The following is a 14662-nucleotide window of genomic DNA, read 5'->3' as shown; positions in this document are numbered from 1 at the left end:
CACTTTGGGTCGAGGGTTTTTCTACAACTGAAATTCTGCATCCGTTGTCCAAAACAAAATGCTAAACGCCCTGTGGAGGATCTTATTCTAACAATGATACAACCGTTAAAGCAAGAATAAGCACTGCCGAATTTACAGAAAAATCCAACATGGAAGTCGACAGCATGGCACAGGAGTTGATCAAATATGAAGAAAAAAACACCAAGAAAAAACCCAGCAGATTTACTACAGTAAAAGTCGAAAAATGCTGCTTCAGAAAATCCGACGCTTGCCTGTATTCCATTTGTTTTAAATCAACACTCTGACCAGTGATGCAGATTTACAGAGTTCAGTAACTTGATGTTTCGAGACACGGGAAACGCAGAGGATGACAAACGAAAAATAGCCTCGTTATACAGCACTGCATGAGCGATGGCAAGCTTTCTAAAATGATCTTTTTGTCCGTGCCCTTTGCCAGCCAGGAGCCATTTCCTTGCCTTCACTGCTCTACCCAGTAGCTGCTTTATTGTGATGCTAAACAGTGAGTTTTGACATTCAGGAGGGCCCTGCCAAAGGACAGGCTAGTGGACGCAGCAGAGAAGAGAAGGCCTTAATGGGTTCAACTGGAATGGAAAGCATCTGCTACTCTCCACAGGCTGGAGGAGAGGGAAATGTCAAGTATGGTTATTACAGAGCAGGCAGCAGCTCAAGGAATTTTCACCTGAATGAAAAACAGTCTGGGACATTGCACATCTCCACATATTAGCGCCCCGAATGAACCCATTCACACCCAGCCGCACATGCTACAGTGATGAGACAAGCACAAACAATACATTACAGTCATTTAGCAGACGCTTTTATCCAAAGCGACTTACAATAAGTGTATTCAACATCGGTTTTCAAGAGAACTACTACAGAACCCAGTGATGTTGTGTATAGCGAGAAGAGAAGGGGGCCCCGGACTGAACCTTGTGGAACCCCCGTAGTCAGCATGCGTGGTTCCGACACGGCCCCCCTCCATGTCACCTGGTAGGATCGACCTGTCAGGTAGGATGCAAACAGGGAGAGTGCAGAACCTGAGACGCCCATCCCCTCGAGGGTGGAGAGGAGGATCAATACAAATCCACACATGCAGTCAATGCAATGCCGCTAAGTACCAATGCCATAGTTTTTCTCATATCCTCAATAAAAAGGACTTGATTTAAGGTAAAACTACCCACTCCTGAATGACAGGGCTAATCACGTGCTTGTGAAGCGATCTGCAGAAAGTCCCGGAGTGACTTTTTTACAAGATCACTAGAGTTTGTTTGCTAATTTGTACCCCCGAGGATGCTAATCAAAGCTAGTGCCAGGCTAACGAAGCTCTTAAGCCCAGAGGCCAGAGACACAAACATGGCCATGTGACTCAAGGATGAGCGAGTGTCTACAAGGGGACGCACGTGTGTGTGTGTGTGTGTGTACGTGCTGAAGTGAATGCATGTGGCTGTATACAGTCAAATATGTGAATAAGTGAGTGTATGGGCATAAGAGGGCGGTACTGTATAATAGCAGATCAGCAAAGCCTGAGTCTCACTCTCTATGGGGAATCCAGCATCAAACGGATCCTGCAGCCTGAGGGCTGGCCTTCCCGCTCTGTCAGCGTGGAAATTTCTTTCGCTGCACTCAGAGCTTCTGGATCAGCGGGGAGACACATAGCAGGTGGGAGTGGCGGCACACACGACAGCCAGAGAGAGACAGAGAGATGAGGCAGTTTGGAAAAATGTGATAATTTTTATCACCGCAGACTAAAGCGGCCCTGGGAATAATCAACAACAGGAGCCTTGGTGTTTGCTCCTCTCTCTGTATGAGTGCGGTGCACTGGAGAATGATACCTGGATATGGGGCTGTTTACAGATTGGTTATTGCAGGAAGGTGAGTGGAATTTTAAAGCACAGATCATCCCCTTTCATCACTCCCACTTAAAGTCTCCGCTTTACCTCCCGAGTCAAGGCGGCTTAGTGGGCAGCCATAGCAACACACGCTAACGGAGAAGTGTCTCTTTCTGCCAAGGCCCACAGTATGACCAGTCGCTAATGTTAGCCTGAAGCACGAAGCCAGACAGACTGCCTACTGAAAAACACAAACAAAAAGGAAAACAAATGCTTTGAGAAGACGGAAGCACAACTGTGAGATGAGTGGGGAGAAATGACGCTGAAGCACCTGTAATGCTCCAAACGCTTACCAAAGGTGTTACCACAGAGGCCTCGCTTTGCAGAGGGCATAGATATAAAGGGGAGATAGCACTCATTTCCATCACGCAACAACAGAAGTTCATATAATCATCTCCCAAGCTCTTTCTCTCCCTGACGGCTGCGTGATATGGCTGCTGGCGTTGGTAAATGTGGGAGGACCAGGAATGTGTGGCTGGGTGATAAGGCTGCTGTAACATTTAATTAGCACAAAGCCATGGTGAGAATGACTTCATTTCTCACTGCATTATTAACTAGAGTACTGTGTAAGAGCCCAGTCTCAATCGATGTCCGTAACCGGTTCATGAGAAAAGAGGGCTGGAAGGATGGAGAGACAAAGAAAGACAGCGGGCGAGACGGGGGGGAGGAAACAATGACGCATTATATTTAAATACCTGATACAAAAAAGAGGTGTGTATGGAAACTAAACCCCTGATGAATCTTTAAACTTTTTACCCACTGGCTTTTCTGCCTCTGTTCCCTGCACATAAGGTGTGTATTGAGGCAGGCAGAAGGCGAGACAGTGTGCATGTGGAAAGAAAAGACGAGGAGGATCTCAGACGCCGGCTGAATAGCAATCCCACGTTAGCGGCTTCACTTACTGTTTGGGGCCTGAGCTGGTGTGAATGGGCTGATTAGGGTCCTTGGCTCAACATGCTGAACACCAGTTTCCATTTCACGATCCACAGCCTTTATTACAGCCCAGCTTCCTCATAATCCAGCTAAAAGTGGATATCGGAGGAGCCTGATCGGCTTAGGACTTGGCTGAAAACGTGGGATGTACGGCGGGGAGCGACATTGAGCAGAGTGCAGAGGTGTTCGTTATCATATGTTTTCTATTAGGACCGAGTGGGCACAGCCGAGCTCGGGTGGCTGTGTGTGTTTGTGCGTGCTGCTCTCATCCATCACGCTGACCTCCCAAACCAGTCGAGTGAATATACGGCACACCGTTTCACTTTCTCATCCTCTTACACTTTTGGACTGGGCATGGATTACAGAGATTAGTACAGTTTTAAGAATAAGGCTATATTTGCTGGAGGTGTTGCCCTCTTAGCATCCGCTAATACAGTCATTAGTAGTTTCAACACAACTTGATATGGATGTGCATCACAATTTAACACGTTTCGGTGGGAAAAAAGCCTTGGAATCAGGAGGCAGGACTTCCGTAACAGCAAGAGTGGGAGCCATTAAGAGACGTTTTTCACTGTCTACATCCGCGCATCCAAGGCAACAGAACAAGTAAACAGAAATCTATAACCAAACGTTTGCAGTGAGAAACATATTTCATGCTAATTACTGCCTGTATTACACACATAAAAGGGTACTCGGCGCTGCTTCCAGGCTAAAGGTTAGAGAAGTCGCTGTTTCAATCGCCAGAACAGCAGAACAAGATATGGGACGATTACTCTCCAACTACTTGAGAAAAGCTGCTAAGTGGTCAACAGATCTGACTGTTTTGTACTGGGCAGTTTCCACGTGTGACTGAGTGTAACTGTGAAAGAGTGCAGCATGGCATTCAATGAAAAGAGAACATTGTTCTCAGCAAATCTTGAATAAAAAGGTAGGAAAAAATAAAATCATTCCTTTACTGTTCTCTACAGCCCTCACTTACTAAGTCCCACTGCACATGTTGGACCTAATTACACGAGCCACTCTGTTAAGGTGACCTCTTGTTCCATCTGTTCAATGCATGTGTGCACAGGCTCAAACACACACACACACACACACACACACACACCCCGAGTGCAGCACTTCAGACAGACAGACAAAGGCAGGTCAAGGTACACTTTCCCATCTGGACACGCCTTTGTCTACAAGAGCCGTTAAACATCGAAACCACCAATCTAGTGTGGCGGTAAGAGAGACACTGTGCCTCCAAGTGGCCAGATGATTGTGGACATGAATACGGAGAGCAGTACACCTGTCCAAGTCTTCCACACAGCTGATGCCCCGACCCAGGAGTGGCCTTTCACCTTCAACCCGCACATCATTAAAACACAGGGTTTAAGCAGACAATTTCGATGCATGTATGCATGAGCGAGTATGTGCGAAAGTGGGAGAGTGAGCACTCTGTGTTCAGGAACAGAAGCTCTTTGGCAATAATGTGTCACTTTAATGAAAAACGCAGCCAACGTACGTGATGTGTGGATGATATATTGTGACCAAATGCAGATAAATCAAGCAACTTCTACAGTTACGTTTTTGAAACGACGACGTGCAGCATCAATTCAAATAGATCTTGGGAGGAGAGCGTCTGTGCGCTCCCTTCTGTCTTGGGTTCACTGAAATGATTTAATAACCCCTTCTTTTTTTTTTTTTTTTTGCTTATGTCATGTCTGGGGGAAAGCAGCAAGGCGAGGGGGAGAGATAAAGCGGAGACAAAACAAAGTCAAAAAGTAAAGAGTCGACTGAGCGAACTTTGGAAGGATGGCAGGCTTTCTCCCATAATTGACATTGACACGAACAGACAGAAATGGGAAAGAGGAATGGGAAAGCACACACGCAATCTGCAGGACGCAGTTGCCTGCAGTGAAATCCACATATCACAGTCTATAAGAGGCCCAATCAAAAAAGAAGGCAAGCATCTAACAGCAGATTCCACTAGAGTATCCCCAGCCCCAGGAAGCAAGAGTGACTGACTCTCGGAGCTAGTTTGTCACAAACGTCTCACGTGTGAGCACACAGAACGCACAGAGATAGGAGGCGACAAACTTCCTTTTACTTTCTACTTTCACTTCACACTCTCCCCAGTTTCGTCTCAATGATTTTGTGCAGCACAACTTCTGAAAGAGATCGTGGGTCGAGTGTCAAATTAAGCCTATTTGTCAACTCCTACTAGCATCCACACGTATATATCCAAACTATTTAAAGTCTTAACTGAATAGCTGCCCGTACGAACCAAAGATCCAACATCATACAGAAACATGTAATCAGCAAAAACAGGTCATGGAGTTACATGGAAACACATAGCACGCAACACCTCCAATAACTAGATGCGTACTGTTATGGTCTAACCCAGGCATGGGCAAACTACGGCCCGCGGGCCGGATCCGGCCCGTTGGACGTTTTAATCAGGCCCGCCAAATATTGGTACAAAATTGTCCATACTATAATAAAGAATAGGGCTGGGAAGTATACGGTTTTAATTTCCCGTATGATACGAATTCGTCACACACCATTATACCGGTGCATATCCAAAACAACTGCTGTCTGCTTTCAACAGGCAGCTAAATGTATTCTTTGCCAATAGTGGTCAGCGCTAGTTGTCTTATATGTATTGAGAGGGATCCCTAGTCATGGTCATAACTTTATAACACAACAATTAACAACCCACAACTAACGCTCTTTAACAGAGAAAAACACAACAGCACACAACAGTCTGTGACACATAAACAATTTGTAACACTAATAATTGTACATTTATAAAATTTCACCGCCGAACTGCATGCTGGGTACAGCTCGCGAGCGAGCCTGCTTGCTAGCACAACAGTCTGCTGGGACAGGCTCGTCGCGCCACTTACGTTACATTAAAGAACCGGAGATGCACCGATAGAGTTTGACACATATGCAACGCTGATTACCGTGTAATATGTGTGGTATTTGTTATAAATGTACATTGGTGCAAAGAGGGTGATAATAAACTGTACATGGAGGGGCTTAGGACCCAGGGGAATGTAGGTGAAGGAAACGGGAAGAGACGTAAGACACGCCATACAAACAGCTGTTCACTGCTCGTCACGATCCTGTAAACCAGTGATTCTCAACTGGTGGTTCGTCGCGGACCCGTTTTCAGTGGGTCGTGGGACTTTGCTTTATGCAGCGGAGTTATTCACGCTCCTTTCCAGCATTTACGGCACTTGTTCAGCGGTGCAGGAAAACACTGACCAATGCGTTGTAAATCACGTCACGTGATGCAGTTTAGCCAATAAAATAAGGGTATTCTGATACGTTTCCTGACTGCAGTGAGATGCACCCACACCGTGACACAGGGGGGAGAGACAAGGAAAGATATTACAGAGCAGACCTCTGATAATGTTAGATGTGAAAGTCAAACATTTGTATGATCCGGTCAAAGAATCAACCTGCTAAAAAGACCAGTCATTAACCTTTACACTAAAAACACTGTGTTGAAAATGACTGCTTAATAATTAAGTGCACGATAAAAAAAATACGTGTAAGATCCCAGCTAACTGATGAACACCTGAGATCTGTTCTGAGAATTGCCACAACCAAACTGACACCAAACGTTGACGCACTGGTTAAAAAGGGTGACCAACAACACTGTTCCCACTGAAATTAAATTGTACCGTATTTTCCGCACTATAAAGCGCACCGGATTATAAGGCGCACCTTCAATGAATGGCCTATTTTAGAACTGTTTTTATATATAGGGCGCACCGGATTATAAGGCGCATAGAATAGAATAGCGTCGTAAGCGTGTCTCTTGAAAGGTGCCATTTTGGGGTCTTTATACACACAAGTGGTGTTGGACTAGGAGTAAGCACAGTACCGGTGTTTACCGCGGTGCGGCTTTGTAGTTTACCAGTCGTACTGAAACATTTTGACAGAGCGCCGTGTACAACCAGTATGGATCAACCAATTAACCAATTGATCCATATATAAAGCGCTCCGGATTACAAGGCGCACTGTCGTTTTTTGAGAAAATTAAAGGCTTTTAAGTGCGCCTTATAGTGCGGAAAATACGGTACTTGTAATTTATATTAGTTCACACAAACACTCCATTCATCTGCTACTGGCCCGGCACGTCTGTCAAATTTTAAAACTCAATGTGGCCCCCGAGCCAAAAAGTTTGCCCACCCCTGGTCTAACCCGTAATGCTTTCAAGTGCAAGTAAGGAGACACTACTCCTGTTTCCATTCGGTATACGGGTTCACCGACTTTGTGAAGTGACCTTTATATCAATTTCAAGCTCTAGTTCAGAGCTTTATCACACATGATAATTGTTAGGTCGGGTTTCACTAAAGACATTCTGAAGTAATTGCTCCTAAAGACAGAGACATTTATTCCCTCATAGATCTTGTTCCTCCCCACACATAACGGATCATCACTCCACGAGAAAGGCCTCAGAGCACGCACACACACTCAAAATCTGGCTTGTGCTGTCTCACACACTTTGAGGCTCTCGCTCTCTGTCGAACACAACCGTAAAAAATAATAACAAGTGTAGTTATGTGATTCCCCTCAACGTGTGATGAGGGCTCGATTAGAAGACTGAAATGACCAGACAGTACCCGGAGAGATGTTTTCAAAAGGACAAAGTTAGGAAAGCTACGGCTGCCTTATAGATTCAATTTGCAGATTCAAGTCTCTTACACCTGTGTGGCTAACCACCATCGATCCATCATTCTGTGGAGCGCAATCCAATTTAGAGTGTCTAGGAGCCCCAGAGCCCTGCAGCCTTATCCTAACCCAGGCCACAGCCACCGCAAAGCCTGCTTACCTCGATCCCCTGAAGTCTGCGGGTGTGTCTGTGTATTTTTATGTGTACGTGTGTCTGTGTGTGTGTGAGAGACTGCAGAGCGAGCTAGACACCGTAGCTGCTGGCTCATGTTAAAGTGTGCTGAGGCAATTTAAAGGTAAGGGAGGAGAGGAGATGAGAGACGGAGGAAGTGAGGACAAACGCTGGGAACCCGGGCCAGGACCCTTGCATTTATCATTTATTACCAGCAGTAAACCGAAGAGTACAACAGGAAGAGAACGGGAAGGAAGAAGAGGGGGAAAAAAAAATAAGGGAGGGGACAATGCGCGCCCCTGGTTCTGCAGCAAACAGTGGAGTAATACTTTCAATGCGATTCTCCAGTGTGTGGCAATCACACTCGCCGAACTGCAAAGCACTCCGGACATAATTGAACTACTCCATGTGATGGGGAGCACAATCTATTGGCCATCTGATTTGTTTCTGCGGACAACAACCACACCAGTGCAGGAAAACCCCCGGTGCACTCGAGTCTCCCTTGGTGTGAGAGCTTAATGGCACCACGCATGTCCGGACGGACCATTCCGATCTCTCCCCATCACCACAAATAACAGTATCTTCTGGCACAGATCGTTCCGTTTTAATTCTCTTCGCGGCTCCACCGGAGTGTAGCAACACACCTGAGATCAATTATTGAAGGGTATTTAAAACTGTGGGGAAAGGAGGTGGTTGGGTGTTTGGGTGAAAGTGAAAGCAGCTGTTTACACACACACACGTGCCGCCGACTGAACTTCATCACCTCCGAACTAAACGGGGAGCATCCGGTGGGCTTCACTCACTCCAGCGACTAAACCCAGGGCAATTAAGGCCCGGATCTCCGTAGGAGAGAAGGAGGTGGGAGAGAAGGGATGCAACGGGAGAAGCTGAGAGACTCCATACCAATAACAGGCAATTATGTTTGGGGAGGGCCATTGTCAGGCCATGAGAGTATAGAGGGAGACAGCGGGGATATGGGATGGTAGGGAAATGAGGAGGAGTGTTATTTAGGAGGCAGATGGCAGAGAGGGGGAAATTAAGATGAATGGGCACTGAGAGGGCTGAGCTGGTGCTGGGGCTGGGCAGAGAAAAGTAATTAGCTGTGTTTGCTCTGGGAGGCTGGCAGTGAGTACGACGCCTGCAGTGACAGGCTCGAGCCTTGAGCTTTATTAGTCAACAAGGCCATGTCTGAAGCTGCCAGCAGGGGGCAGCTGGCCCAGCAACCGTCCACTACCCGAGTACCTGTACAGCACACCATGGGGTCGTTTGCACAACACGGACACTGAGCAGCATGGACTCTAATTTTTTTACAACAATCCCCTGTTAAAATAGCATCTTTTATATGCACAGACTCTTGTCTTTCTTGAACACAGACAAACCGAGTCCAATGCCCTCACATTATTCCTTAGTTTCACCCGAACCAACTGGCTCTTTCATACCTCCTCACACCATCTCTCTCCATTTCTTATGTTACAGCCACCTCCATCTGTCTCTTTCCTCCCACCCTGTATACCTCCCTCCCCCTCGTCCCCTTCCAATCTAATTTCAGATAAGTCGTAGCAGAAGAACAGAGCAGGGCCCTTTATCATTGCCATCAATGTTGTGGGTGGACTGAGCGTGAATCATTTTATTCATGCGTGCCTGTACCCAGCCCACTGGGATTCCAATTACAAGTAATAAGTGGTAACAGGGTTACGGCGTAATTTTTTAAGTGCCTCAGTGATGATTGTAGTAACCCTTTGACAAGAGAAGAAAGCTGCCGTTTGTTTTTGCAACAGCCAAAGCACAATATCTGTTCCCAGCTGTGAATGATATGGGGCAAATTTGATTCGGTATAATTAGTATCCCATCCAATCTTCACTCCCAGGAAGTCATTCAGTTAGACACATATTGCCCTGTATATTTTAAATTATGAACATGGCGTTTCTAAATGATAACACTGAACGCTCAAAGCTACAAGTGGCTTGCATCTAATTTGTAGTCTGTACGTATGTTTGATCTTGGTGCAGATGCCTCACGGCCCTTAAAAATAAATCTGCAGTACATGGGTCAGAGGTGAGAAACTCAAGATACTCATTTTGACTCGAGGATACTTGACTTATACTGTTGTGAATAGACATCTGTAGCTTCCTATATATAAAGTTTTAAAAATGGGAAAGATTTGCCTTCAGAAGCATAGAGCTGAACTTAAAGTGCTGCAGTTACTGAACAATTTAGGAACCTTGTCAAACTGAAATTCTTTGAAAGCAATGTGTGGGCTGCTCTCAATCGTGCTTCTCTCACAGTCTGCACAATGCACTGCCTCAGAAAAGGCCTTTCACACTTTCAGAAGGCACACAAGGTCAAATAAAACAAAACGGGAAAAAAAAGGACAACTGAAATGGCCACTGGACACACACACAAAAGCAGGACATACGAACTGTAGAGGCGAAGCTGCAATACATGCAAGAGTTGTTTATGGCGGCCTTCCGAGAGCAGATAAAAGACAGAGCTGAGCATGCTTGAGGCTTTAGCTTTGCGGATGTTTAATTATTTGCTTTACCATGGTTAACAGGCCTGAGAACCTGGCGGAAGGAGCTGGGGCTGATGGTCTTCTGCTGGTTATCTGTGGAGGGCAGGGGACATTTAATGCCAACATATCTTACCGTACTAAGAGGGATCACAAAGATCACGAGGAGGCATTCGCAAGCTGAAGAACGGCTGTGAAGAGAAGGCCATTAACAGAAAATACCGTGTTTAAGGGCAACTCTGTCAATTGCCCCCTAAAGTCTACTGGACCGTCTGTTCAAAACATGTACAGAACCCGACTTGGATTCAAGAGCATATGGGATTTAAGACTGCCAGAAAATAAATAGCTGGGTGTTGATTCACTGAGCTCCAAACATCAGACAGCGATTCTCTGGCATCGGCGCTGCTAGCAAGCATGTGTACAAACAACAAACTAGTGTATTTTGCAAGGGACTGAGAATGTGTGGAGCCAAGGCAGGATAACACGAGGATGCCTTCAATTCCCTCAGCTTCTAAAAACATAACAAGAAAAATATGCATCCAGTTGGCAGGTTAGGACCTAAACTCACTGTGATTTCTGAACATCTGGCTGGAATCAGAACATTGCCCACAAGTACAATATGGGTAGCAGGTTTTACGCGTGCGTCTTTGTTTGCGTAAAGGTATCGATAAAGGATATGAGACTCACCTCTGGGTCTCGGCGCTCTCTTCCTGCGGTCTCTGAATGCAGCTCCTGACTGCAGAGCTTCCAGCAAACTATCCATCACACCTGTCTCATCGTTTTCTGTGAAACCCAAGAAGAAAAAGAATGAGGGGGCGTTGGAAGACAGAGGAGAGATAAATAAAAAATAAATACAAGCGCTGCCTCGCTGCTGTACGCCAGTCATGTTTGCAGTCCACATCAATGTCAGTGACCTTGACCTTTGACCTCCATCAGTGTATTTTTGAGTTCAGGTGGCACCTTTGCGTGGTAGCCATCAGTGAGTGAATGGGTGAATGGCATGTAGCGTTGAAGCGCTTTGAGTGGTCAGAAGACTAGAAAAGTCCATTTACCATTAAAGTAAACTACCTGGCTTGTTGACACCGTCTGTCTGTCAATCTCCTTCCAGCACACACACACACACACACACACACACAAACCATCCATCTGATGATAATAATTAATGTTGACGTGCAACAAAAGATGTGGAATTACGCGTTCCTTATTTCGTGCGCTATTTGGGGTAATGCATCTGTAAAAAGAGATGGCCAACTAGGAAGCATTCAGGGGTTAACTACTGCAGCACAGGAGTCCCATATACAGGGACGTACGGTTGCCTGTCAAGCTGGAATGAAACACTCGCACCCGTCAACATCTTTACTGTCCAAAGCTCTCAACACAAAATATCAAGGCTTTGCTTTGTTGCAGCCGGGGAAACCAGCAGACTGCAGATATATTGTAGAAAGGGGAAAAGCTTTGAAGATATGACATTTAAATCACGCCCTGTGTTGGTGCGGCTGAAAACCTGGGCCTGACACCTGAGGCATAATGATGGACCCGGCTTGTGATTTGCAGTAAAAAAAAACAGCCTCCAGTGGAAGGGAACGAAAAAGGATCGCAGGTATATGGGAATGCTGAGGGAGAACACACCCTGTCAATAAAAAGTGATGCTGCGGTTGCGAGTGTGTGTGTGTGTGGGGGGGGTTCTTTTCAATGCTGCTTCTGTGTAACGTTTGAAGTCTTTGTCAACCTCCATGCACATGTGAACCTTACATTTCCACTACTGACACTGGTAGAATAGATACCCGCACACTTAAATCTATGCAGAGAACACTATATTTGTAGCTTTCGGTCTAAAGGACGCTCAACAGAGCATACGTGGTTCAGCTGGAGCAACAAACAAATCACATTCCAATCACTGTAATCACCTGTGATCCGCCTCCTGTTAACTACAGCTTTAAAGTGCTAAATGTGCTACTGAGAGGTTAACAAGTGGATGTCACACAAACGTAACACAAAAAAAAACGGGGGGGTGGAGCACAGTGTTTATGTGTTTTGTTTGTATACAATCATATCATAATCGTTATAATATCATATCTCATTACATAGTAAATATGGCTTTGAGAGGGATCAGGCTTTAACCATCGTTAATCAAATGTCTCCAGATCTGTAAGGAAAACAACTATACATACTGACATTAAAAGCTCATTGTCTATCAGTCTGATTGTGTGGTTTACTTTAGTGTCCTTTATACCAGCTTATTTAAACAAATACAAGAAAAAAGTGCTGTAGTGTAAGATGTTAAAAAAGAAAGAAATAGAATGGTCTGATCTTATTGTCTTCAGTTCTTACGGTTCTTTCGGACATTCAACCCCATTTAAATCACAAATAAACTTAGTGATGTTGTTATTGTATTAAAAAAAATTAAAATTAAATGACACTGAAATTATTAATATTTAAAAAAATATGAATAATGTTTTCCTGACTGAAACAGTCAGTTTGTATTAGCCTTTTTCCAATTCTCTATTATTATTAATATTGTAACGGTTTGTACTGAAAAAAAGGAATGATAACTGAATTGAGCCAACACCTGCAAAAGAGAAGCAGATGAAACATGAACGATACAATGTCAGCGATATTCTGACACTTGCTGACACCATGTGCACCCTTGGTGCGGTTAATATCTGGCACCTCCAAAGTGAATTTCCTTCAGCACCAGGCCCCCCGACTTTTCTGCTCTGGATTTCTAGCTTGCTGTCACCAACTGAGCGTTATGCCTGGTGCTGCTCTACAGAACAAAAGCTCCTGCCAACTTCAGGCAGTGCTTTCACTGTGACATGCAATCTGAGGCCAGTATTCACAATCGCAACTTTGCCTCCACATTTAGTAAAACTGACGTATCAATTAAGGTATCTCATATGCTCACATGCAATTAAACCCTTTGTGCTGTACCTGTTAACACTCCGACGGCCCGCCCACGAGTGTTAAGTGTACATCTGTGTTATGTACACAACTGCTATGTATAGGTAGGCACTGATGCGACATCTCTTTGGAAAGCTAAGATTCTTGTGATTCGATTTATGCAAACCATTTCAAGATACAATCACAACAGCAGGTACACTCAACGCCTCTGTCAGACCACCCACCCACAAAAAAACAATTACAAAATTGAGGCAACTCACCGATGAAGCCTCATAGTAGTCCACCCATCGATAATATTCAGACAAAAACGGTCTCGTTACATTGCCAAAGGTCCAGACGATCCAATCCAGTAAAATATTTAGTCCAAAACACATTATTACGTCCATAAATACCCACTGACTGATGTTGCATTATTTCAAATTAGCCGACAGATATGCCTAATTAGTGTTTTCCGTAGTAACTCCAGTTGGCATGTAAACATTGCCGATATCTCGGTATCAAAATGGCGGCTGCACTCTGACCTTTCGATTGACACCTCACTTGACCTATTAGGAGCTTCCATGTCTTCTCCACAGCCTAGAATAGCCAACGAGAGTCCACGTTGAAGGACAGTCCCTGCCCCTCTTCTTTCGTGTGAAGCTCGAGCCAATTGCAACCGATCGTTCTGATGACTGACGCTTCGTATAGCCAATGAAATTTCGAAAGTAACGATATACAGCTTCAGGGGTTAGATTTACAGCCTCAACCCGGAAGTCACCTGCGTAACTGCGAGTCTGCGTTCGTGCGTAAAATGCAAAGTGTGGTTTTTGAGAGTTATGGAGACTTTAGGAAAGTGAATAATGGTGAAATAACTTATCGATAACTGTATTTAGACATAAATAAGCTTTAGTTTGAACTATGAATACACATTTCTACACAGCTTAGGTATGTGACCATGGTTACGATGGGTCTCCAAATGGCCTTTTTTGGAAAGCGCCTAGACATACCCTTAGTAAAACATGTGTAAAATATTAATTTTCTGTGGTATTATCAAATCTGAACTTGGACTAGGTAAGGCTTCATGCTGCGGTCCCATTGTGTTTTCCAGCTAATAAGTCCCAGCTACAGTCATCTGCAGGCATCTGTTTGCAAAGAAATATTCAGGTGGAAATAAAAACCTTCTACTTCAGTGTGTTCAAACTTCTGGTACTCAATGCCAGTAGCACTTTCAGTGATTCTGACTGTTGGGAAAAAACTTCAGAGTGTTACCTTTCAAAAGAGACCAAAACCATGCATGTACTCCAAATGGTTCAACAACAGCTTTCAATTTACTTTTCCTTGAATAGGCCTTTTAGGCTTATTTGACTGGAGTGGTAACAGGTTTTAAGCGTGTATAAGATCCGTTAGAGTACGATGTGCTCGAAAAACTTCATTAGCTTCACAGAGGCCAAGCTGTGACTGCTGGTTCCCACCACTGATTTAGTGAAGGGAAGGAGGACATTGCTCTGATTAAGCTTGGGTGTGTTGTTGTCACTCCTTCCATTTGGTCTGACAGCTCCCGGTGGAATATTAATACACATTGGAGGAACATGG

At 44.8% G+C, this 14662-nt stretch overlaps 1 protein-coding gene across 1 annotated transcript in view; it reads right to left on the bottom strand.

The window, feature by feature from the left end:
• LOC142933696 (protein diaphanous homolog 3-like) overlaps nucleotides 1-14662 on the bottom strand; it is a 152860-nt gene that overhangs the window by 38378 nt on the left and 99820 nt on the right. Inside the window, exons 27-28 of the mRNA XM_076077896.1 lie at nucleotides 10877-10972; nucleotides 10223-10285 (exon numbers count right to left, since the gene is read on the bottom strand). Of these exons, the coding sequence (XP_075934011.1) occupies nucleotides 10223-10285; nucleotides 10877-10972 (159 nt within the window). The remainder of the gene's footprint in view (nucleotides 1-10222; nucleotides 10286-10876; nucleotides 10973-14662) is intronic.

The sequence above is a fragment of the Anarhichas minor genome, unplaced genomic scaffold, assembly GCF_050575085.1.
Source record: "Anarhichas minor isolate MPS153535 unplaced genomic scaffold, ASM5057508v1 ptg000062l, whole genome shotgun sequence".
NCBI classification, from domain to species: Eukaryota; Metazoa; Chordata; class Actinopteri; order Perciformes; family Anarhichadidae; genus Anarhichas; species Anarhichas minor.
The sequence above is the reverse complement of the archived record's forward strand: the minus strand, read 5'-3'. Positions and strand labels throughout refer to the sequence as shown.